The sequence below is a fragment of the Physeter macrocephalus genome, chromosome 4 (genome assembly GCF_002837175.3).
Source record: "Physeter macrocephalus isolate SW-GA chromosome 4, ASM283717v5, whole genome shotgun sequence".
NCBI lineage: Eukaryota > Metazoa > Chordata > Mammalia > Artiodactyla > Physeteridae > Physeter > Physeter macrocephalus.
In genome coordinates, this window is record NC_041217.1 from 24,804,796 (window position 1) to 24,831,058 (window position 26,263).

The window sequence follows — 26,263 nt, forward strand, 5'->3', positions numbered from 1 at the left end:
CATAAATGGTAAATTATCCATGAAAATGATAAGTTAACATTTTTTTAATATATTAAAACATGTCCTTTGCAGATCCAATTTGCAAGATGTGGAGTAAAGGAAAGGAATTGTGTTTCCTCCAGCTTCCTTTACTAAAAGTAAGAATCTTATTGCTATTTCTACTCTCCTGATCTTCAGGGGATACTTAATTATGTACACCTAGTCACCTAATGCCCATCTGTCTCAATTTTAATACCTAGAAGTAAACAAAACTCTTAGCCATGGGCTCCCAAAACATGCTGGGATATGGTGAACATCCTCTAAAACAGACAACTGTATCCATACAACATGATGAATTCCATTCTCTAAATAAGGTAAGGAAAAAGAGAAAAGCCAATCTTTAGAAGTTTATAACACCCAAAAAGCTAAAGTGAGAAAAATGTAGTAGGAAGAAGCCAAAGGAGCCTGTAAGGCAAGCCAAAGCAAGATGATTAGTAAAAAAAAAAAAAGCAGCGTTCTCCTTGTATCATAATAATAGCTTTATCAGATTGCTTTCCTAACAGCAAATGTTAAAAGGATAAAATTTTAAAAGTAGATGAGAATTTGAGAGTTGGAATTTGAGAATTATGAGGATGAAGCAGATCTTGGTGAGTTGCAGTGGCAATGGGAGATTTTGGACAGCCAGAGGACTGCAAGAGCACTTTGGGCTCCTGAGAGATGAAAGAGAAACAGACAAGACAGAGAAATAGAATCTCCAGGAAACAGGATTTCCTTTCCTTTCCAAAGGATAAGACAACTATGTTGAAATTTTGTCAGGTCTTCCTTCTCCAAGCTCCACCTTTACTCCTAGCCTAGAGTAGAAAGATGAGAGCATAAGAAAAGACGAGTTGGAATAGGTTTTATCCTATAGAGACAAATTGGGTTATGGACACATTCTACAATCATTACATACAGTGAGAAGAGGGTGGATTTAATCTTGTCTAATACCTGACTATCCCTTCTCAAGTCATACTGCAATATCCTCTTAGCACAGAACTTTTCCTACAGTCACCAGTCTGTATACCAAGAAGCCTCCAGTGCCAAGAGGATACACCAGAGCATCAAATCTGAAGCCAAGCAATTTGTGTGTATCTTAGTACTTAAAAACAAACAAAACAAAAATGACAAACTTTTGATGGTTTTTTTTTTGATAGACTATACAAATTTATTGGAAGAATATGGGGGAAAAAGGAAAAGCATAAGGCATAGAATAATCCCACTACCCAGAGATAACTAATATAAACATTTTAATGTGTTTTCTTTTTCTTTTTCTTTTTTTTTTTTTTTTGTGGTATGTGGGCCTCCCTCTGTTGTGGCCTTTCCCGTTGCGGAGCACAGCGGCATGTGGGATCCTCCCAGACCAGGGCGCGAACCCGTGTCCCCTGCATCGGCAGGCGGACGCGCAACCACTGCGCCACCAGGGAAGCCCTAATGTGTTTTCTTAATGCCAATGTTTTTACTTACATTTAAGTCAAATTATTATTCTAAATACATAATGTACCATAATTACATCTTCATTAACTAGATCCACCAGAAAAGATCATAAATTTATGAATACCTCTGTTATGGAGAAATTTGTTGCTAAGACATGAGAATAACTTATAGCATTATAATAATATCTGTTAAAAGTGAGATTTTAACTGTTCACAGGCACTCTCCGGCAATCAGCCTAATTAGATGTGTGCAGTCTCCCTGGCCAGGACTCAGTTCACTACTTTGGATGCTGCCCTTGTCCTGTCCGTAGCACCCAGGTTCCCATTCCCTCTCCTGACTCTGGGCCCTCTGGTGACTTTCCTCTTGTCCCTGCTTCTGTTGCCCATGTTGTCATTAGCACTTCAAAAGTTCTAAGCCCTATGCATTGGCAGAAGATGTATTCCAACAGTCCCAAAACGGAACTCTGGATGAGTTTTCATAATTTTAGTGCTACAAATTTTGGCTAGGTTCTACAGTATTAAAAGTACAGAATATATATTCAGTTATACTTTTTCTATTTACCTCAGTACTCCACAGAAAAATAACAAGGTAGGTCAGAATCAAATATTTTGCCTATACAGCTATGTGAGCCTGAACAGAATGACTAGTTTATCTCAATATATTGATAGGATGTACTGAAGTTGTATTGAAGTTGATAGTGGTCAACTTCACAGACTTTGGAGTAAGATACACCTGAGTTTAAGTGGCTCTGCCACTTACTATCTTCAGCGGTCAGCTTAGCGAGAATACTTCTATGAAGCTCTCCTACTAATGTGTATTTTCTTACCTGCCATCTTATTTTTGAAATATATTAATCTAATCGTCTCCAACCCTAAAAGATTTAATGATCCTTCACTGTTTAAGGGTCGAACCTAAAATAATAAAAAATAAAATTAGTATTTCAACAAAATTCAAAAATTAAATCATAAAACTTTTGAGATATTTATAAACCACACACTATTAAGACCTTTAATTTATCCTTCCTCTTTAGGAAGGAAATCAACAGTTCTGAGTAGAAAGGTATAAAATTATCTAACTTGAACAAACACAGTTATAATGATAACATTTTAAAGGAAGAATATTCTGGGCAAAAAAAGAAAAGCAGAAATACATTTAAACCTTAAATTTGCTTTTTAAAGCCATTAGTACCAGATGATGATACTAAGATATTCATATACAGCTACTTTATGAATCTTATTTGAACTAAATGTACACACATGACAGAGATGAAATTGTACATCACTGGGGAAAGGAGGGACTGTCAATAAATGGTGATGGAGCAACTGGGTATCTATATGGAACAAATGAAACTGAATCCCTACTTCACACCATACACAAAAAGTCAATTCTAAATGGATCAGAGACATAAACACAGTAGGCAAAACTTTCAAACTTTTGAAAGAAAATAAAGATCCTATCTTTATGACCTTGAGGTAGGAAAGAGCTTCTGAAGAAAAAAAAGATAAATGTAAAAAGGATAAGAATGATATTACATTAAAATTTATAACAATGAATTTTCAAGCAATAACAACAAATGTTCACAAAATACACTATAAAAATTAACAGATAGGTCACAAACAGGGAAAAGATTCACCATACCCATCACTAAACCAGTATCTACCATATATGAATAATTTTGATAAATCAAAAGATGACCAAACAGGAAAATGAGCAAAAAACATGACAAAGTATTTCACAGAAGAGGAAATATGAACGATGAATAAACATACGAAAGATTATCAGCAACACTGTTAATTGGGGACATGCAAATGAACACATCAATGAGATATCACTTTATAACCATAAATAAATGGTTATAAAATTATGAATTCTGAAAATGGTATGGGTCATTAAGAACTCTTACATACTGATGATGGGAGTGTCAACTGGTACAATTACTTTGGAAAATAATTTGACACTATCTTGTAAAGTTGAACACGTGTATTCTCCATGTCCCATCAATTTCGTTCCTAGGCATATGACTTAAAAGAAACTCCTGCACATACGCACCTGAAGACATATATGACTTCTACAGCAACATTCATAATAGCAGAAAGCTGGGAAATAATTCACATGTCTGCTAATCAGACAAATTGTGATCTATTCATCCAACAGAATATTTTACAGTAGTGAAAAATATATATGTGTGTGTATCTATATACATAGTACATGTAACATGGATGAATCTTAGAAACAGTAAATACATTAAGATAGCAAGGCAGAAGATGATATACAACATAACATTTTATTATCTCAAACACAAGCAAAACTGAACAATATATTGTTTAGAAATATTTAAATATACAAAAAATTCTGTATTTTAAGAAAAGCAAGGGAATGATAAACAAAATAATCATGATAAGGGAAAAATACACAAGTAGATTCAGTGAAATTGGTAATGTTCTGGCTCTTAAGTTAGGAGGTGAGTTCATAAGTGATTAGTTTATTATTATGCTTCATAAAGATCATAATTCTTTTATATATACTTCAAAATTCACATGATAAACATAAAAGGGAAAACTAATTGTAACCAGCCTGAATTTATAAACACGAGGACCATATTTAGTTGTTTTATAAAATGTGGCAGTATTTACAAGAGCTTTTCTCACTGCTGTTATGGTTTAAAATTGGGGCAGATTTTGAAATAAGATCTTGGTTACTTTCTTTTACCTATTCCTCTAAACCCTGCCCTGCAACTAATGACACACACTGCATATACTTACATGAAACTATTATTCTTCATTTTTGCAAAACAGCCATTCTATACTGGTGAAAATTCTCTTTATGTTATCATAGGGAAATGTTAAAGGAAAATATTATATTTTATTAGGAATGTGTGAAACCCTTATTTTTTAATCATGAGATGCTTATACAGAGCATTGGTTCTAATTTTAATCAGTTTTCTAGCCCATGAAATTTGCCCTCACAGGATTAAAATTGCATACCATTATGTGAAAAACAGTAAAATTACAAATAACATATTCCTTCAGAGCTCCTTAAACTAAAGTGGAAGATAACACTGACATTTTAAGTTGCAGAATATATTCTAGTTGTTCATTATTATAATAATATGTTATATAGTGAAACAAAATGTAATAAAAATAATATGGTGCCGAGCTACCTGTAAAATTAACCAGCTTGATTTTTCTTTTTTTTCTACTCTTAAGCTAAGTCCCAGATTACCAATTATGTTATTACATGTGACAGAAAATGCTAAACTAGTGAAAAATAGCTAAATAGTCATATTAGTGTTTCACTTATAATCATTTGTTCACTTAGCCATTTTTTTTTTTGCGGGGGTGGGGCGGGTACGCGGGCCTCTCACTGTCGTGGTCTCTCCCGTTGCGGAGCACAGGCTCCGGACGCGCAGGCTCAGCGGCCATGGCTCACGGACCCAGCCGCTCCGCGGCATGTAGGATCTTCCCGGACCGGGGCACGAACCCGTGTCCCCTGCATCGGCAGGCGGACTCTAAACCACTGCACCACCAGGGAAGCCCCACTTAGCCCATTTTTTAATGTTACATTACCTTTTTGAGTGGGAGAGTCTGAATCCATTCCATGGAGTTCACATCAAAGATATCAACTGCATTTTCACTATACACTGAGAGATACGGTGCATTGTAACCTGGGAGATGGGAAGGAGAGAACAGCTGGCTGGTTACTTTTAACTGCTAAACCCAAAACATTTTGAAAGATCTATGCTAAAGAACTGTAGAGTGGAATGCCACCAAAATCCTGTTGTTAACATACAGTAGCCACATCAATACATTTTTGAAGTTAAAAAAAACCCCGTAAATCATAAATGAAGAGGTTTTAAGGCCATTATAATACAGAAGGAGTCTGTTAACACCAAGGGTATATTATTCCCTTGCCCCATACTAGTTCTGTAAAGGAATTTCATTACATTTTAAATAACTGATTCCTAAAGTAGTTAAGCTCTTGACAGTGAAACAACTTAGAGAAATCTTCAGGTAAGAGTTATGGTCACATTTATGAAAGTATGATAAAGCATCTGGCACAGGAGATGCTCAATATATACTTACCGAAAGAATGAACATCAATAAATGGTGACACAAGCAAAGAAAGATTAAATGATTTACCTAAGCTAAGGTCATGAATTAAATTTTTGGCAGAGCTATTCATAAAAGCCAGATATTCTAATTCTTATTCTAATTCCAATTAACACTGTACAATTCACATAATAACTTTGAATTATTTTCTGACTAGGATTCATTCTAAATATGATGCCATAGATAAGAGTATAAATTTCAGAAGAAACAAAACATCAAGTATAGTTAAGTCTGGGTAGGTAGAAGTATTTTTCTTTTGTTCTTTTAATCTAGATTTTCTAATTTTTCTGTAATAAGTATATATGGCTCTCCTAAACTTTTTTTTTAAAGACACCAATTGTACTTGAACATTTGTTACTTTTTAAAAAAAAATAATTAATTAATTAATTAATTAATTTTTGGCTGTGTTGGGTCTTCGTTTCTGTGCAAGGGCTTTCTCTAGTTGTGGTTAAGCGGAGGCCACTCTTCATCGCGGTGCGCGGGCCTCTCACTATCGCGGCCTCTCTTGTTGCGGAGCACAGGCTCCAGACACGCAGGCTCAGTAGTTGTGGCTCACGGGCCCAGTTGCTCCGCGGCAAGTAGGATCTTCCCAGACTAGGGCTTGAACCCGTGTCCCCTGCATTACCAGGTAGATTCTCAACCACTGCACCACCAGGGAAGCCCCCTAAACTTTCTTATATTGAACTTTTAAACTTGACTATACTCATACCCACCATTCTCCCTATCTTGTTGCAGTGGAAGAGGTTTTATTCCTCCTGGTCCAAATCCTTTCCCCTGTATTCTGACTTCCATCCTTTTTGGCCTCTGGGGGATCTTACTCTATTTCCTGTATTTACCATACAGTCATCAACCTTTCCCTGGCTCCCTAGTGGCTATTTCCCTTCAGCATTTAAACATGCTCAACGTATCTTCCACTAAAACCAAAACGTGTTGGATTAGATATTCCTCCTACATGCCTCTACAGAACTCTGTACTTCTGCTATCAGAGCACTTATATTCTACTACAACTTGTTTTGTCAGGAATCCATTCTACTGCATTCATGCTCTGTGAGGGTAAGACTGTCTATTTTGCTCAATGTTATATCTCTTACAGTAAAATGACACATAATAAGTAGTCAATAATTTATTAATATCTTAATGTTTCTTGAAAGTATCTACCTACCTAGATAAAAATGTAAAAGTGAATAACACTTTTCAAATGCTACATTATACCTTCACATAACTGATTAAATAATTCACTAGGTAACCACTTCTCTAGAATAAGTCCTATGAGCTATTAGTGCTCACAAGCACTATATTTGGGGGGACCATGAAGATAACTCCTTAGGGTTATTTCAAAATACAATAATATGTGTTAAAAATCTATCTAAGTAAAATATTGCATAGGAAGATTAGCTTTAATTATGTTCCTGTTAATGTTGACCCTGTTGGCCTAGGTCTTAACTACATATGGTTTGTTACTTTACATAAAACATACTTGATGCTTAGGAAAACCTCAAAGATGACTTAAAAAACAACCTGTTATTAACAATGAATACATAAAGGAGATGAAGTAGAAGGAAAAAGAAAGAAACAGCAAGATAAGACAGCGAAAAGTAAGAGAATCTTACAACAAGAGGAAGGATTTGCTGGCCACATCAATTCCTGTTGTCTAGATCTTCGGCCCTGACAGTCAGTATATATCCCAATGCTGTTAAAACACAGCAGATATTCTTTACTGGAGATTTCAACTGCACAGATGGCATCCATTGGTTGATGTGCAATAAATGAGAGTGTATGGTCATTTGAATGGAGCATACTGTATGGACTTCCTTCTCCATTCAGGGGGTATCTTAGAAATCCAGACTGGAATCCCACACAGAGTTGTTCACTGAAGATTGCCATCCACTGGACATTATATGGGACTTGAATTTCCTTAAATTTTCTGTGACGTGTCTTGCTCTGAAATAGTTCATAACAGAGGACCTGCCTTTTCATAGCCACACACAGGCATGTAAGAGCTCCATGACGTACTTTTCCAGAAGTTATGGTTTGACACCCTTTAGTTTCTGCCAATTTATAAAAATCAGTCTCTCGCCCATCCAAAGCTGACATAGGAAAAAGTCGTACATGACGATTTCGTCCTGAGATCACAGCAACAAGTTGATCATTTGGAATGAGTTCAATCTGATGAATCTTCTTATTGTCACCAACTCTAATAATTTCTATGCAAAGAAACAATAATAAATCAACTGCAAAATGTTTTGTTTACCTATTAATTATATCCCAATTATACTCAAAAGAATATGTCAACTTAACTTATAATAAAGACAGAGATACACACACAGAAAAAATGAGAGATCAGAAATCATATGGCGAAAGATGAAGATAATTACACCCATTATAAGATAATTTAACCTATCTATAGTAAGGTATTAAATTTAGCACTGAGATTTCTGGCAGCCATGGCAAAGAGTTCCTATGTGACAAAGCATGCCAGATCTTTAAGAAAAACCTCTTTACTCTCACCAAATCCTAGGGAAGTTTACCATGGGTTACTATTTTTAAAAACTGAGTAACTCATGTTTCATTAAAGGTACTTCTTTGGGTAACAAATTAATGAAGTTTAAATGCATTGTTTTCCCATGATCTAACTTGATATAAAGACAGAACTTAGAACACTGTATTCAAGAATGCTAAGTTAAATGGGTTCCTTTTAATTTCACCCAGTATTTAATTTCTCCCTAAAAAGAAATCTGTTGTGTTAAACTGTGGGATAAAAGACCCCAACAACAAACACATTTTAATGACTGTTACCGCTTCTAGTACTGTTAGAACTATGAAAAAAATCAAGTTGCATTTTTCTTTCATGTACCATCTTTAGAAATGCAACCTGAGTTCATACAGCAGAACTGTAAATAAAATGACACAAGAAAGACAATACACATGGAAGTTTTAGAACTCAGATGGATTATAAAAATTAAAAAATTATCTTTTGACTTATAAACGTATCCAATTAGGCCTGGAAAATTTCAATTACAGAATAAATAAGAGCAAATCCTGCTCTTTTTAGAATTCAGAATCTGTAGGTTACAATACTCTATCAATAATATTTTCTCCAAAATAATTTTCTCTTACCATCTTTGGTGACATGCACAACAAATAACCCTTCTTCATTCCCCAAAGCTATTCTTTCATGATCTATATAAGACATAAATATGAAGTATTTTTATTAGGTAGAAACTATGTAAATTCATAGAATAAAACAGATAACAAAAGAAATTTGGCACAAAAAAACAAATAAAATAAACAATTAAAAAAATAGCAATAACAATTTGCACTATTAATTTTCCTTTCAGATTACTGTGGTAAATATTATCTTGTGTCTTTTTTTAATAGAACAATGATTAGAAAATAATTTATATCAATGCTTATAAAAAGATATAAATGTTTATTCAATAAAAGGTGAAAGAAAAAAACCCCTAGTTTGTTAGAACCCTGTGTCCAGTTCCATTTCTTGTTTGGGGAGGGAAAAATTGTGAAAGGCATTTGAACCCTACTCATCAAACTTTTCATTATTTACTAGAAAGTAACAAAAGAGTGGGCAGTGTACGTAAGAATATGGCGAAAACCCTCCAGACAGAAAAGCTGCCATTTTTGAGGGCATATTATATATGGAGCACTCTGTGTTACACATTCCATCTTATTTAAACTTCTCAGTAACCTTTGCAAGGTAATTAGTGCCTACATTTTACATAGGAAACTTACGCTTTATGAAACAGCTTATGCTTTAAACAACTTTTTCTAAGTTACACAAGTGGAAAATCGATTCGTTAATAGGTTAATCTTTAGCATTGTTGCTTTTTCAGAAGAAAACACATTTGAAAAGTGTATTTATTCTTGTTTACTGAAAAATAAACTTCTAATATGGTCTCATTCATTCAATAAACATTTACTGAGCATCTGTGATATAACACATACCATGTTAGACACCGGGATTCCTAGATGAAAACCAGTCCCTGCTGACAAGGTATATTAGTAAACAATTGTAACAAGATAAATGTTATGAATTCATACCTATGATTGCAGCTGCCTGGGTCGTTTTAATGAGGGGAAGAGTGCTGTCATAAGCCTCTTTGGGAACATACACTGAGCGGTCTCTGAATTTGTTTTTCTTCAAAATCTTGTGCAATTCACTCAGCACTCCCACCCATTTACTCTTCTCATTCTCACTATCTGCTAGCATCAGGATTGAACATTTGTTATTAGACGCTGAGAGCTGGGAAGCTGTGACCTAGAACAATTTAATCAAAATTCATGATATCAGCAAACAGATACCTTTTAAGCCAGTTTTATACTGATGCTAGGTCGCTTAGCACTAGCCAACAAAATGAGCATTCATTAAGTGATACCTTTAACAGAGTTTAGCTAGTCATAATCAGAAGAATAGTTTTAGCATTAGAATTCATGACAAAGGTAGTAGATACCATTCTAAATGTTAGTGTCATTTGTATTTTCTTTGCTGCAAAGTGCCAGAATACTATCACTAAAAAATCCATTACACACAATCATATAACAACAGCAACTGACATTTATTGAGTAATTACTGGGCACTGGGCACTGATCAAAGCACTTTGTAAGTATTAACTCATTTAACTCTATCAACATCTTTACCAGGTAGGTATTGTTATTATATTCTGATTTTATATATGAAAAAACAACTGTGATGCAGAGAAATTAATTTCTCCAAGGACACATAACTAGACTGGAATCCTGTGTCCATGCTTGTAAGCACTACACTGTACTGATTTTCAACTTGTTTTAAAAAAGTCAAAAATACTCGGAAGTACTTAAGATTCTCTGTTACTTCATAACAATAATTCATCTCAGGGAAAAACCAGATCACTTGAGCTAGTATTTAAATGAAGGTTTATAATTATACAATGACACTATAATCAGAAAAGAATTAAATTATGTATATATGGATCCTTTATTAAAAGTAATTTAAGCAACAGTGACAATAAAATCCCACAATTAGAATCATTTAAGATAAGTGGGCCTCTGTAGGCTCCCTTGGTACTGGTGAGAGAATAGTTGTTGGTCTAGAAACTGAAAGACTAAGTATGGTCTTTGTCTGACTTCCTCATATACAAGATTCATAGACAAATACAAAGCATATAGGCATACCATTAAGGCAACAGCCCTTTTTATTAACCTCTATTACCTTAATTCACCAATTCGAGATGGCCCTGTATTAGACAGCTTCCAAAGATGCTACCAACAATTCTTCTATGGAATCCCACTCTTCTTATCAAGAAATGCAGTCAATTTCCCCTTCTCTTAAATCCGGGCTGACCTCATGACTCGCTTTGGCCAACAGAATGGAGAAGGGTTATTACGCCTGTTTTGAGCCTAGTCCTTAAAAGGCCTGGCAGCTTCCTCTGCTCTCTTGGAAGTCGGTTACAGAGAGCTCAGCCAGACTAGTGGATGATTAGAGACCACATGGAGAGAGTTCATACAGAGAACTGAGGTGGCCCAGTGAACAGCAAAGTACCAAGGCGAACAGCCAGCACCAAGGCCCCAGATGTGAGCGTGAGGTCATTTTGGATATTCCTGCTCCAAATGAGCTGAATGCAGTCACATGAGTGACCCCAGTTGACACCAGAACTGTACAACCTGAAGGACTGACCCACAGAACGGTAAAAAATAAATCACTGTTGGCTTAAGCCACTAAGTTTTGGAGTGGTTATTACAAAGCAATAGAACTGAAACATACGAACTTTTAAAATGAGATCTTAAAGAAACTTCTATTTTTTTTTTAAATTGAGGGGCCTCCCTGGTGGCGCAGCGGTTGAGAGTCCGCCTGCCGATGCAGGGGACACAGGCTCGTGCCCCGGTCTGGGAAGATCCCACATGCCGCGGAGCGGCTGGGCCCGTGAGCCATGGCCGCTGAGCCTGCGTGTCCAGAGCCTGTGCTCCGCAATGGGAGACGCCACAACAGTGAGAGGCCTGCGTACTGCAAAAAAAAAAAAAAAAAAAAAAAAAAAAAAAAAAAAAAATTGAGAAATCTCATCTTATTCATTTTTTCATGTTGTAGTGCTTATCTGAAAATTGAATTGTGACTCAAAAATATTATCCAAGAGGAAATCTATTTTAGAAGCCATATGTTCATGCTTTCTTTCTTTCTTTTTCTAAAAAATTTATTTTATTTTTGGCTGCATTGGGTCTTCATTGCTGCGCGCAGGTTTTCTCTAGTTGCAGCGAGCCGGGGTTACTCTTCGATGCGGTGAGCGGGCTTCTCATTGTGGTGGCTTCTCTTGTGTGGAGCACAGGCTCTAGGCGCGCGGACTTCAGTAGTTGTGCCATGCGGGCTCAGTAGTTGTGGCTCACGGGCTCTAGAGCGCAGGCTCAGTAGTTGTGGCGCACAGGCTTTGTTGCTACGTGGCATGTAGGATCTTCCTGGACCAGGGCTCGAACCCACGTCCCCTGCATTGGCAGGTGGATTCTTAACTGCTGCGCCACCAGGGAAGCCCTATTCACGCTTTCTATTGGTCTTTTACTAATTAAATATTTACTTAGCACAAATTGTCTATAAGATTTGGTTCTATTCCAAATAAGTTTGTGATCTATATAGAAAGGCAAAACGTATACTCATAAAAAGCAAATAATTCAGTGATCAAATTACAGCACACATACTTACTCTAAATATACAGGGTATGTCTTTTCGACTTGCATGAATAACATCAGAAGCCAAGACTGAACTCACAGAAAATTCTTCATCCCTGAAGGAAAAGTTAAAAGTCAATGGAAAAGTAAAAGTCAGTGTATGTGGGTATGTGTGTGTGGTTTTAGGCATGTATCCAAATAACACATATGAAGCAATCCTTAAAATTTAATTGCACAAAACATCCAAATTAAATTTTTAAAATTTTTGAATTTTCTCCCTTTGTAATTGATAGTGCCAAAAGTAATTTATCAAGTGTAATTTAACAGTGCCACATTATACAAGAGTTAGAAAGCATTTCTGGATTATTCAGAGTCAAAAGGCCAGTGAGTACACATGGATTCGAACGCTGGTAGGTCTCCAGGGTCTCCAGTAGACTGCACCCTCTTTCCTCTCATAATACAGCTCAAGTGCCTTCAACACAGCTCATCTGACATTTTACTGTTCCTTCAACACCTAAGACAGATTTCCTCCACAATAATTTATTCCTTGTGACTTCCTTAATTTGGTTATTGGTACCATCATTCTCTTGGTCTTGAAGACTTGACATCTTAGTCTTATCTTTGATTCTTCTCCCTACCTTTCTGTAATTGGTCCCTTAGGAGGTTCTGTCAAATTTTCCTTGCTGATATTCTAGTATTTCTTGCATCTGTTCCTTTATATTCCATATTTGTGGGGAAGATAATGTGTTTGAAAGGCTGGTATGAAATGCCAATGTGAGCCAGAGCTAGAAATTCTAGTTTTGAGCACTGGAGAAAGACCTGGACTGGAGACATATATCCGGGAGTCGTCAACACAGAGGTGATGGCTGAAGCTATGGCAGTCAATAAGATCACTGAGGGAGAGTGTTAAGAGAGTCACGAGAAGAGGGTACGCAGAGCACCCCAAGGGGAAGGGGAAGAGTCTGAAAAATGAAACTAGAAACATTCAAGAGATATACTTACTTAAATGTTCACTGATTCATTTTATATTCCAAGAGCCTGTCCGATTTTGAGATTTTTATTTCCTTTCCTCACATTGGCATTATACCTAAGCCTTTACTTTAGGTGATGATATGAACATTACACACATTAGACTCCAGTACCCCAGCAACCTTTAAACTGGTCTTTTGGTTTCAAACATTAGCTTCTTCTCCCTGACCCAACACACATCAACCTGTTCTATAACTATACCTTATTTCATATTTTTAATTATGTTACGATTATAATATTAGTGAGAAAATTAACATGAAATTAGATTTAAATAAAAACATGGCAATGCAATTAGAAGAGAAATCACATGCTTTTCATTTGTATGTTGCAAAGATACAAATATTTTCACCTTCGCAAACTTACCTCATGTCAATCACCTGACTGACTACAACACTGGGCTGAGAGGCTTTTCCTTCAGCAATATCATACAGAAAGAGTTTGAAATCACAAACTACAGCCAGTGCTCTTTGCCATCCTTTCTTCACTCCAGCTGGCTTAGGGATCTTAGACAGGCAAACAAACAAACAAAACAACCTAAACTGAAATGTCAGTCAGAGCCCCTTTAATTACATATGTAACTGCATGATAAAAACCTAAAGACAGTGTACACGTGTTGTAAGTCTGCCACTGTGTTTGGTAAAGTAGCAGATGGTACACATATATCATTAATAACATGAGAAAGTGTGATAACACATTCTTCAAACACTGATTGGCATTATATTCTGAAAAAAACTTTAATGGTACCATTTAAATTTTCTCTAGTAATTCATTAAAATAACATTCATGGATTTCTAAGTAGCATAAAAGCCAAATTTGGTAGTAGGACAAAAAGCAGCTTACACTTTAAATATTATTCAAGATTACAAGTAAGATTATGTCTTGACAATATCTCATACTTCATAAGCATATGCCACCTCTCCAGCAAGATGAAGAGCCAAAGACTCCTTTATGGAGATTTCAACATCTGTTCATTACAATACAGGGACAGTACAGAAAATTTTGAGACATTTTGGAATTTATTCTGAGCAAAAGCTAGGCTTTTGTTTTCAGATCATTACTCTGAATGAAGTAAAACTGTTAGATGAATTTTATTCACCTAATTTTCTGTCAAGGACTGTGTTTGTAAGGTGATTTTCTTTAATTCATTAATAAGCCTTGAAAGATTAATCTAAACCCAACCTAATCATACTTACCCTGACATGCCCTTCATATGCTGTTCCTATTCCTTTCTGTGGATCTATACCCAGGGGACCTTTTGTCTGTTCAGGAGGAACTGGACAAGCAGTTGGAGCTTTGTTTACACAAGTTATGTGACATGAAAATCCACACACTTTTGGAGGGGAAAAAAGAAACAGTGTTCAATAAAAATTCGTTTTTACAAAGAGAAAATTCACTGAGCACTCATTACATGCAAAGTGCCATGTTAAATGAATGCTTACCTCTGATTTTATTTTAAACAACTTGACAATATTTTTGTCATTTGGGGAGCTGATTCATTTGCTCACCAATAGGAATTTCAGTGAGAAACAGTAAATACTTTTTTATTACTGTAATATGTAATATTACTGTTCTGTGTTAACACTAGTGATCAAAATGAGAAGCAAATAGATGGAAAAAAAATCTAACCTTGCAAATAAAACAACTGTTTTAACTGAATTCTTAAAAGAGTAGCTTCTGGAGTTTTCTTTAACTCTTCATCTCACTGCAATTTGGTATCTGACCTGAAATCTCTCTTGCAAGAGTCACTGATGGATGTTAAATTACCTGACATCTTTTCAATATCTGGCAAATTTTATCAATCCCTCTTTTTGAAATTTAAATTGTTCAATGATTAAGAAGGTATAATTTAAATTTTAGGAGTTACTGATATTATTGTATGTAGTTAAATTACTACTAAGATAATAATAGTAGTTAACTTTTTTTTTTTTTTTTTGCGGTACGCAGGCCTCTCACTGTTGCGGCCTCTCCCGTTGCGGAGCACAGGCTCCGGACGCGCAGGCTCAGCGGCTATGGCTCACGGGCCCAGCCGCTCCGCGGCATGTGGGCTCTTCCCGGACCGGGGCACGAACCCGTGTCCCCTGCGTCGGCAGGCGGACTCTCAACCACTGCGCCACCAGGGAAGCCCAATAGTAGTTAACTTTATTGAGTGTTTTTAATTTTTTCTGTAATAATCTAAGAGAGGTAAGATTATCCCCATTTACATATGACTGGCCCTGGGTCACAGAAGTAAGTGGCATTGCTGGAATTCAAACCCAGGCAGTCTTGCTCAGAGCCTGCATACATCACTACCAACAGTATGGCCATGATACCTCTTGATACTTAAATGATGAACTTGAGATTCTAAGACAAAATGATAAATAAAAATAAACTCTCTTCCACTGAGACTTGGTTGGTTGAGAATTAAAGGTTAAAATATTTAAAACAAACAAGCTTGTTGGGAGGGGTTACAGACTAAGAATATCTATTTAGACAATTCCTACTCTCAGGGGGATCCTGGAGAATATCTGGGAAGGAATAAAAGAGGAACTGAAGGGATACCATCATGGGAACACATACACATGGGAAAATGGATTGTATATCACAAATGGATATAAAACCAGCAGAGAGGCAAGAGGGACTAGTACTGACTGTCAAAAACGATTCATCTTCTGTAAGACAACTCATTCACTTCTAAGTAGAGTGTCTAACAAGTTACAATTTGCTTTAATATGCAAAAATCTCTCTTCCAACGGGTAATGGAAACAAGATAATTGTCCTATACTGGATCTAATTTCAACCAAGAAGAATTAAAACGACAGGAATCTTTAGAGGTTATAACCACATTATACAACATTTATGAAAGCCTGAGCATAGTCCAATGTGTCCCCACAGCTTTATAGGGTAGGCTGGTAGGCTGCAAAGAGTCAGTCTGAAGAAAAGACAGGCCCAATTTCATGGCAGGAGACCCTTAGAAGAGAAGAGAATTGGGAAGATCTCAAAAATTCCTACTATGGAACTGCAAATGATTCTGATTCATAAAAAATGACAAGGGACCTAAAGCCAAGTAGCTGCCAGGATTCTTTCTGATAAACAGATTAAAAAATCACATTTATAAGTACTGGCTAAGCTTCACAGTGAGACGAGGCAAATTCTCTCCGTTGGGTTCAGACACACCTCCCTAGTCAATGATAGAGGCTATTCCTTCTCAGATTACTTTGTTATCTTTACCTTTTACCTCCCCTTAACTATGTTTCCCAAGGCTCTGTCCTCATACTTGTTCTCTTTTTACTCTACATGTGTTTCCTGGAAAACATCATTCATATTCATCAGTTCACACATTCATAACTCTCAAATCTCTACTTTTAAAGCCTGCCCATTTCCTTTTGCTCTAAACCCATGCATCTAAGAGACTAGTTAAGATATTGCAATCAGGATCTTCCAGTTGGGTTATGAGAACTAGCCAAACATTGAACACTGATCCCCAGTGTCTAGAAGCACAGAGCAGGCATTCTGCGAGCATGTGATGGATGGATCAATGAATGGTAGGGAAAAACCTCTGCTACTAACACTAGGAATAGAATATCTTTTGAGGCATAGTAGCTGACATTTAATATTTTTGAAAAGATACTTCATTGTCTGCTTATTAATAATAATTTCTCTAATAAATTAAATAAGAGTAAAATTAAATGAATAGATTCAAGAATAACTTTCACATATTTTGTCATACAGGTTAATGGGTTTTGGGGACCACAAATTCTCCTGAATGAGGAAACAAAGATGCATGAAACATATTTAAATATAGCTCCCCTGGAAAATGTTTCTAGGGACCATCTGTCTAGTTTCCAATATTCAACAGACTTTAGCAAGGTGTTCAGTTTATTATCCAAAGAAAAGCAAATGATTAAGTCAAATAAATAAACATTTATACACTTATTAAAGAGAATAAAGCTATTTGATTACAATTTAGGGAGTAAATGTCAGGACTCTAAATCAGTCACATTTTCTTACCATTTAATTCTTACCTTCACAGGAACAGCCTTGTCTTATCAAGCCCACCATCAAGGAGGTACACTGATGACATTTGGTAGGAGTAGTAAAAGATTTGACAAAAAACTGATGAGTCTTGCGCTGCAAAACAAATTGATAAAAACATACACATTGTTCATTTAAAGGATTTCCATAATATGAATCTCTGTGAACCACAGCAGCTGCTAGAATGTTTTCTAATTAGGTGTAGAATGAATTATTTTCATTTCTCACCACATCTTTCTATAATTAATGCTCTTTAAATATTTTTATTAGGCAATATTGAGCTGGATTATGCTAAAAATAAGAAGTTAAATGATAATCAATTGCTCTTGAATGCCATTTGAAAAGTTATAAAATAAACTAGCATTTTTTTGCTCATGAATTTTGAATTCCGGATTTTTGTAAGTTCTTTGGCAATGCATTAGGTGAAATTTTGCATATTTATACCTATACAAATAAAGAAATTTAATATGCTTTTATACCTTTTTATGAAGAACAAACAGTAATTTAAAATTCTTGTCCCTACTAAAAACCATGTATTTGATTTTCTGGGACCTCAAACAAGTAACATGCTTAACAAATATATTTCCTCCCTTGGAAGCAGGCAGTATTACACTTGAGCAGATATAAATACACATATATTATTCCACAGACAGACTGAAAACCCAGCAGTTAAAGTTCTTCTCTAAGTCTTTTCTGATCTGTATGGTGGTATGCCAATGTAGATTTCAGTTCTCTAGAACACTTCTTTCCTCTCCAAATGAACTCTTAGCATGTTTTAATAATAAATGAATTACAGCCACTGTTCTATCACTCTGCTGTGTGAACTTAGGAACAAATTACTTAACTCCTCTGTGTCTCACTTTCTTTATTCTATAAAATAGAATCAGTAATAATATCTACATCATGGGGTGGTTAAATGAGCATTAATATAAACAAAGCCTTTTGAACAGTGCTGGCACAGAATAAGCATTCAAAACATATTTACATATGTATGTTATAAATATAAACATATTTATAAAACATTATGAAAACAAATTTGGCTAATTATTTCTTTTTTATATGTGTGATTGATTTAAACTAGTAAAAACTTTATCCTGTATTCTGGTAACATGTGAATACTGATGGAAAACAGTTTTAAAGTAGTATTATTTCAGTTGAAATTTACCATATTAACAAAAAACTAAAGAGAATATTCAAAGCTTTAAAATTTAAGTGAAAAATAAATTTTGCTCTTCTCAACTGGGATATATTTACATACCACAAAAGAAATTTTAAAAAAAATCAAGCATAGAAAAGTAGATAATCTTTTTATATTAGGGTCCTGGAACGGAATGAGATTCTCAAATTTAGAGCAGTCATGAGCTCTGGTCCAACTTCAAACCATTCTATTCTAGAAGTTCCTCAGGACCTTTGGTCAGTTTCAAAGCAGCACTGGGATCTGACTTTATTCTAAGTAGAGGACAGACTATCTTTCTACTGGCTCTATAATTGCTGTATGTGGACTGAGCAACAACCAAGGTGCAGACATTGTGCCAGTACTTCTCAACCATCTCATTTAATGGAGACAATGCCTCTGGGAAGATAGGTATTATTTCTTTATATAGATGAAGAAACTGAAATTCAGAGAGATTAAATAAATTAGTCATGAATAGACAGTTATTGGTAGAGTTAAAATTCAAGTCCGGATCTGATTCTGCCATCTTTCAGAGTTTGATAATTTAAAAACATGTAACTGAAAAATATGATCCTAAAAAAAACAATCACCAGACTGCATAAGACACAGGTTAAGACTAGAGGCCTCCATGCCTGTGATAAAAATACCTGATTTGTTAACATCACATAAAATTTTGCTCAACATTTCTCCTGTATACTAATTTTTACTCTTAGTTTTTTTAACTTTCAGGAACTATGAGAGTAAATTTTCTAGTGCTAACTTTTTCAATTGTTCAAAATACATTAATGCAATAATGCAAAATTTGTTACTGATTGGTTCTAAAGGCTTCTATTACAATGAAAGAATTAGTCAATGGCTCGAGGTAAGTAACTCTTCTTTTTTTCTTCTTCTAAAAGATAAGAAGACATGTCTGAAATGACAGTAATAAAATAACCATGCCCATGACAAAGTTAATAGTATTACATCACAATATCTAAAAATTGCTTATAAAACATATTTATTATATACTTTTTCCCCAGAGATTTGCTCAGGATGTCATAATTTTAACTAAGTATGCAATAGTAGGAAAGATAAACAATGTTTTACCAAAGCATTGATTTTAAATGACCAACTGGCAGGTGCTGGTTAAATTGTAGGAGGTGGGTGTGATTCACTACTGAAGATTAAATGGTCCATGTTTTACTAATCCCAACTAAGAACAGTATAATATATAACATAATTAACATGATTCTGAGAGCATCAAACTTTAGGCAACACACAATAGGCTTTTGGTTTTATTTCTTTTTGGTGCGGGGCAGGGGGGTGGGGAAGATGAATAGTAACAAAAAGATAGGTGAATTCAGCCCTAGGGTCTAGACTACTTGGCTTCTGGATCTTTCTAAGATCCCCTTTCTTGTCTCCTGGTCAATACCTGATTTCTAATACTTCCACAAAAGGTAGTTGGAGGAGGAGAAAAATATGTCTAGTAAAAGAGGCATTAAACCTAAAGCATGAACTCAAATTAATTTTAGATTATGTGATAATTTGGAGTAAAATGAGAATTAACTATAACCTCGAAATTTAAAGAAGTGGATAGAAAGAAGGGTTCTTTTCTATTCCAATTTTGCTAGTGTTGCAGACTTCAAGCTACTCAGTGGAGAAGGTAAAATACTTTAAAAAAAAAAGATGTGAGGGCTTCCCTGGTGGTGCAGTGGTTGCGCGTCCGCCTGCCGATGCAGGGGAACCGGGTTCGCGCCCCGGTCCGGGAGGATCCCACAGGCCGCGGAGCGGCTGGGCCCGTGAGCCATGGCCGCTGAGCCTGCGCGTCCGGAGCCTGTGCTCCGCAACGGGAGAGGCCACAACAGACGGAGGCCCGCATACCACACACACACACACAAAAAAAGATGTGAGAACGAAGTAGAACCAACCCTTTTTGAAAACTTACAAATCAGTAGTTGTACATAATTAGGATTCTACACTATAAATGACAAGTAAAGGAGTCTTTATCTCAAGCAAACCTTTATTAAAGGTTTTTTTTTAAAATAACCTTTTTCCCTTTAAACAACTTTACTTTGAGATAATTATAGATTCAATCCTTCATCTTTTAAAAAACATGAAGTAAATTTTATTTTATTTTTTGGGGAGGACCAATAGGTGTACAAAATTGAGTTAATATTCAGTCCATGAAATATTATCACCAGAGCTTCGTGGAGGCCCCTCTAATTTTATTTGACCTTATTTATTTATTTATTAAACTGGACCCCTATCTTAAACCACTCATAAAAATCAACTCAAAATGGAGTAAGGATTGAACACGGACCTGAGTCCATAAAACTCCTAGAAAAGAGCATAAGGACTAAGATCCTTGACATTGGTCTTGTATTTGGCCTTATTTTATTTTAAATTCATCCTTGATGATCTACTCCCCATCCTTCCCCATGAAATCTGTCACTCAATCTAATGTGATCCACACAGGTCCTTGGATATGTACACAGCTTTATGAATTAGATATTTCTGAGTGTTGCTAATTTACATAAATGTCATTTTGTTACACATCAACCATATTTTACCTATCTTTCTTCTATTTCCAACTCCCTGCTACCATATGCAGCACTAAGCATCTCTGTCATGTTGCCTAATGGATCTGCATAAAAATTTTTCTGAAGGAATGAGATTGCTGGGTTATGTGGTATATGTCTACTCCAGTAGCCAGGTTGTTCTCCAGAATGGTTGTACCTGTTTAAAATTCCACTAGCTGTGTGTGAAGCTGCGTGTTTCTTCACATCCTTGATGCTACCTTACTTAATTTTTGACAATCTGGTGAGTATAAAGTAGTATTAATTTAAAAAGTATTAAATTATTTTAATTTTTAATTTTACCAATTATAAATAAGGTTGGACATTTCTTCACGTGCTTGCTGACCATTAGGATTTCCTTTTATGGGAATTACTTATATTATTTGCCAGATTTTCAACTGGATTTCTAATCTTTTTCACATGCAGTTACAGGAGTTTCTTATATACTGTGTTCTAGAAATGAATCCCTTACTGGTGTTAAACACTGCAAATATCCTCTACTAGTCTGTCATCACTTATTAACCACCTATTAACAATGTTTTCAATGTACAAAGATCTTTAATTTTATTTATTTATTTATTTATTTATTTTTGGCTGTGTTGGGTCTTAGTTTCTGTGCAAGGGCTTTCTCTAGTTGTGGCAAGCGGGGGCCACTCTTCATCGCGGTGCGCAGGCCTCTCACTGTCACGGCCTCTCTTGTTCCGGAGCACAGGCTCCAGACGTGCAGGCTCAGTAGTTGTGGCTCACGGACCCAGTTGCTCCGTGGCACGTGGGATCTTCCCAGACAGGGCTCGAACCCGTATCCCCTGCATTGGCAGGCAGATTCTCAACCACTGCGCCACCAGGGAAGCCCAAGATCTTTAATTTTAATGTAGTAAAGTCCATCAATATTTTCACCTTATGATTGTGGTGTGAGATCTTATTTTCATTACCTAGTCACAAAGAAATTCTACATTTTCTCCTATGTATGTATGTTTAATTTTAAAAATCCAATTAATACATGTATATAGTTTTAAGAGTAAATAGTATCACAATCCTTATAACAAAAACAGAAGTACCCCTTTGCCCCAAGTCGTCCTTCCTAGGGGCAATTTCCTTTAACCCTGTTAAGCTATTTACTTCTATCAGCAGAACAAATTTTAGGGTTTGGAGTTCTTTTTTTTCAACACTTTGAACATACTTCTTGGCTTCTTGCATCTCACTGCTGTTGAGAAGACCAATATCAATTTGACTTCTGTTTAGATAATCTGCTCTCTCTTTGAAAGTTTTTAGAATTTTCTCTTGATCTATGATATCCTGAAATTTTGCTATAATGTGTCCAAGGGTGAATGTTTTCTTACCTCCTCTTTTTAGCACATAATAATGTATCTCAGTGTGAGGATTTCCATCTTTATTTCTGGGAAATATTAGGTCATTATTTGTTTAAGTATTTCCATCTCTCTATTTTTTCTTCTTTTGAAAGTCCTACTATATAGATAGACACTACTTCTGTCTTATAGCTTAACTTTCATATTTTCCACCTCATCTTCCATCTCACAACTTGTTTTTCTGCTACATCCAGTTTGCTCATTCTGCTATTAAAGCCAGTTACTTGAGTTATTTCAGCAGTTATATTTTCATGTCAAGCACCTGGAAATTATTTTTCTTTATAAGTACCTTACACTGACCCATGTTGCCAACTTACTTCCTTTCTTACCTCTTTGAACATATTTATTATGCTTATTTTAAATTCATGCTCTGTCTAGCCTCAAAATTTTATCTAGCATAGATTATTCAGTTTGTTGCTTTCTTTTATACCAGTTATACTTTGGTGTATTTTATTAGTTTTTCAGATCCATCAATCTGTCTCTAATTCGGGGGTTTACCCGAAGTTTATGTTCAGGGGATGGAGAGTTCCAATTTCTAGAATTCCTTTGTAGGAGCTTGAGATAAGCAACTAAATCTTCATGTTCTACCATATACAATACTTTGGACATGGTCATGTTGAATGGAATGAAAAAAAAAATGATCTGAATTTTTCTCTAAACATTTCTCTTTCTACATGGTTTATTAAGCTCAATTTTAGATTCTTCCACAAGGGGCCTCAACCTAATGCCTTCCTTAAAGTACATACTCCAAGCACTACTCCTTACTGTAACAGACTTCAAAACACTGAATTTAAGAAGATGGAAGTAAAACAAAACACACTTTGCATGTTTGTCCTACCTTTCTTAGTGGTGATTATTTCCATTCACACAGAATTTATTCTCTTTCCCAGCTTTTATGTTTATAATTTTGAGGAATCCAATAGTAAAAATCATGGCACATGCAAAAAGCAGAAGAAATCCATTCTCTTTCTTTCCTTTTTTTTTTTTCCCCCACAACATACAATGCTTATCACTAGATTGAATACCTTAGGTGGAAAGCCAGTTGAACCAGGGCATCCCTTTTTCCTTAAGGTTGGTGTGTGAACTGGAAGTGGAGTATAGTCTACAGTCTGAATCCAGGGGAAAAGAGGAAATAAATGTCATAAAACACTCCATCTATTTCAAACATCACTAAAAATAAAAGTAAATACAGCCAAACAAAACAGCAATAAGGAAAAATTATCTCAATGAAGCTAAAATTCTTAGTGCTGATAATTTAAATTTCTGCCTGCAATATCTACAAATAAAATATTTGTTCAATTTATAAAAATTATTTCAGTCTGGAAATTTAAAAATAACTTGTAAAAGAGAACCTACAGAAGAACACAAGAAAGTCATAGCATGTAGCCTACATAAAATTGAGGATATTAATTCTCAAGTTCAACTGAAAATGCCATATTAATTGTATAAAGTATCTGAAAGAGTTTTTAAGCAAGATTTATAATCAAAATATTTAGAATATTCTTTTAACTCCTTTGACTTCTATATAGAGAATGCATATTACATATATGGAATACAATTCTGTGGATTTGTGTGTATGTGTGTAGAGAGAAAGTGTGAGAGAGCGCATGCAAGATATAGAGATTGATTGAATGATGGATTGATTGATTAGTGGGATTTTTGTGAAGGAAGTAATTTCTAAGAAGGGAGTTAGATTATTTAATATTACTGGAATTCAGAACTGACAGAAATTTAATTACTTGCCATATCTTTATTTTATGGCATATTACTGTACGATATTTCTTTGAATGAAAGGAACCAGTGATTTTACTGGAGGTTATTGTGGAAAAAAAGAGACATCACTTATTAGCAAAGTGTAAAAAAAATATACGAAGAATGATTTCCTTTTAGGATGTTAAGCAAGCAAGCAAGCAAGATGGAAAAGCTAGCTTTGTGTAAAGTTACAGAATATTCTAAAATATTAAGAGAAAAATGGATGGTCCCTCTTTGCCTTTGTTACTATATAACCTCCAAAAGCCAAATATTTTATACACATGATAGCCTTAAAATGGAATTTAGATGGGCCTCTCAGAGTTTTCAACTTAACTGTGAGTTTAGTTCTAATTTAAATTTAATTTACTTTTAAATAGCTTGAAAAAAGTATTAAACCCAATTTACAATTTAACATTAAAAAAATAAATATGAAATAAAAGAGATGATACAAAACCTTTATGAAAGTTAATAAAGAACAATTCATAGGAAACAAAATTGTCACTAGAATTTACAAAGAAAGTCCAAGAGAAGTTTTTAGAATTAAAAGGGGTGAAGTAGGGGTGCTGAATCCAAGATCATCATAATTCATAAAGACCAGCAATGCCTAATTTAGAAAACATATTTTAAAGAGATCCCATTCACCATAGCAATAAAAATTTAAGGTTCCTAGGAACAAATCTAACAAGCAATTTGGAGTACATTTGGGAAGAAAATAATGAAACTTTACTGAAGTATATAAAAAAATATCTAAATAATGTTCATAGATGGAAAGGCCCAATATCACAAAGAGATCAGTTCTCCTCAGATAATCTATAAATTCAAATCCAATCAAAAGCTTTACTTGGAACCTACAAGCTGAACCTAAAAATCATATGTAAAAACTAAAGAGTCAAGAAGTAAAGGAAGAAGAACAAGGTATGTGGGAGTGGCTGATCATACCAGGTATCAGGAATTATTTTAAGGCTACAATAATTACGACAATGTGATGTTGGTACAGGAATAGACAAAAAGAACAATGAGAGAGAATAGAGAATCCCAGACAAAAAGAACAATGAAAGAGAATCGAGAATCCCCAAACAGACCCATTTATAAAAAGCAGAGATAGATTTACAAATCAATGGGGGAAATATAGGAGAGTTGGTGGTTCATACAAGAAAAACATTAGATTAGAACTCCATTTCTCATAATACATAACAACAAATTTTAGTTTTATTAAAGTCCTAAACATGTAAAAGCAAAATTTAGAAACTTTTAGAAGAAAATATGGAAGAAAATCTTTATAACTGCTGCATAGGGAAGAACTGTTTTAAAAAGACATAAAAAGCAGAAGTCATAAAAGACTGACAAATATGACTACTTTAAAATAAAAACTGTTTAAAATAAAAACTGTTGACAAAAAGATACGACAAATAAAATTTTAAAATAAGCCACAGACTGGAAGAAAATATTTGCAATGCATATAGCCAGCTAGGAATTAGTATCCAGAATATATAAAGAACAATTACAAAACAAGTGGAAAAATAATTCAAAAGAACAACAGACAAAAAGACATGAACAGGCAAATCATCAATGGTCAATAAACATATAAAAAGATGTTGAATAACACTTGAAATCAGAGAAATACAAATTAAAACAAAAATGCCACTCTATACCCATCAAATAGACAAAAGTTAATGTCTGACAGTACCAAGGGTTGGAAGGGTGTGGGGAAATAGGGAATTCACTCACACACACACTGCTGGTGGGAGTGAAAACGGGTCCAACCACTGTGGAAAATAATTTGACAAGATCTAGTTAAAGCTGAAAATGCATATTCCACACAACCCAATAATTCCACTTCTAGGTATATATGCTAAACAAACTCTGCACATTTGCAAAAGCAGATAGCTATTAGGATGTTCACTTCAGCAACGACTGTAATAACAAAAAAATGGAAAAACCTAAATATTCAACAACAGGAGAATGGATAAATAGTTGTGGTATATTCATACAATGAAACATTATGCAACAGTTATAATGAATGAACTAAGTAGACAAGTATCTGTATAAGATGCAGATAACCTTTGTGTAAAATTTAAATATACAACAAACACTATTATGTATTATTTATGGATACAAATGAAATAAACATGTAAAAGTAAGGAAGAAAGGGAGTATGCCAATTTCAGG

General features: G+C 35.0%; 1 protein-coding gene across 16 annotated transcripts in view; it reads right to left on the bottom strand.

The window, feature by feature from the left end:
• Positions 1-26,263, bottom strand: part of CDC42BPA (CDC42 binding protein kinase alpha) — a 306,437-nt gene that overhangs the window by 15,333 nt on the left and 264,841 nt on the right. For 14 of the 16 annotated variants that reach the window (XM_024130600.3, XM_055084055.1, XM_028488396.2 and 11 more), the window contains 10 exons: positions 23,368-23,451; positions 17,237-17,342; positions 14,429-14,565; positions 13,599-13,738; positions 12,241-12,322; positions 9,618-9,834; positions 8,679-8,741; positions 7,172-7,765; positions 5,019-5,116; positions 2,279-2,363 (listed from right to left, as the gene is read on the bottom strand). In XM_024130600.3, the coding sequence (XP_023986368.1) occupies positions 2,279-2,363; positions 5,019-5,116; positions 7,172-7,765; positions 8,679-8,741; positions 9,618-9,834; positions 12,241-12,322; positions 13,599-13,738; positions 14,429-14,565; positions 17,237-17,342; positions 23,368-23,451 (1,606 nt within the window). Of the gene's footprint in view, positions 1-250; positions 831-2,278; positions 2,364-5,018; positions 5,117-7,171; positions 7,766-8,678; positions 8,742-9,617; positions 9,835-12,240; positions 12,323-13,598; positions 13,739-14,428; positions 14,566-17,236; positions 17,343-23,367; positions 23,452-26,263 lie in introns of those variants that run through there. The other 2 variants (XM_028488406.2, XM_028488407.2) reach the window with 2 other exon arrangements.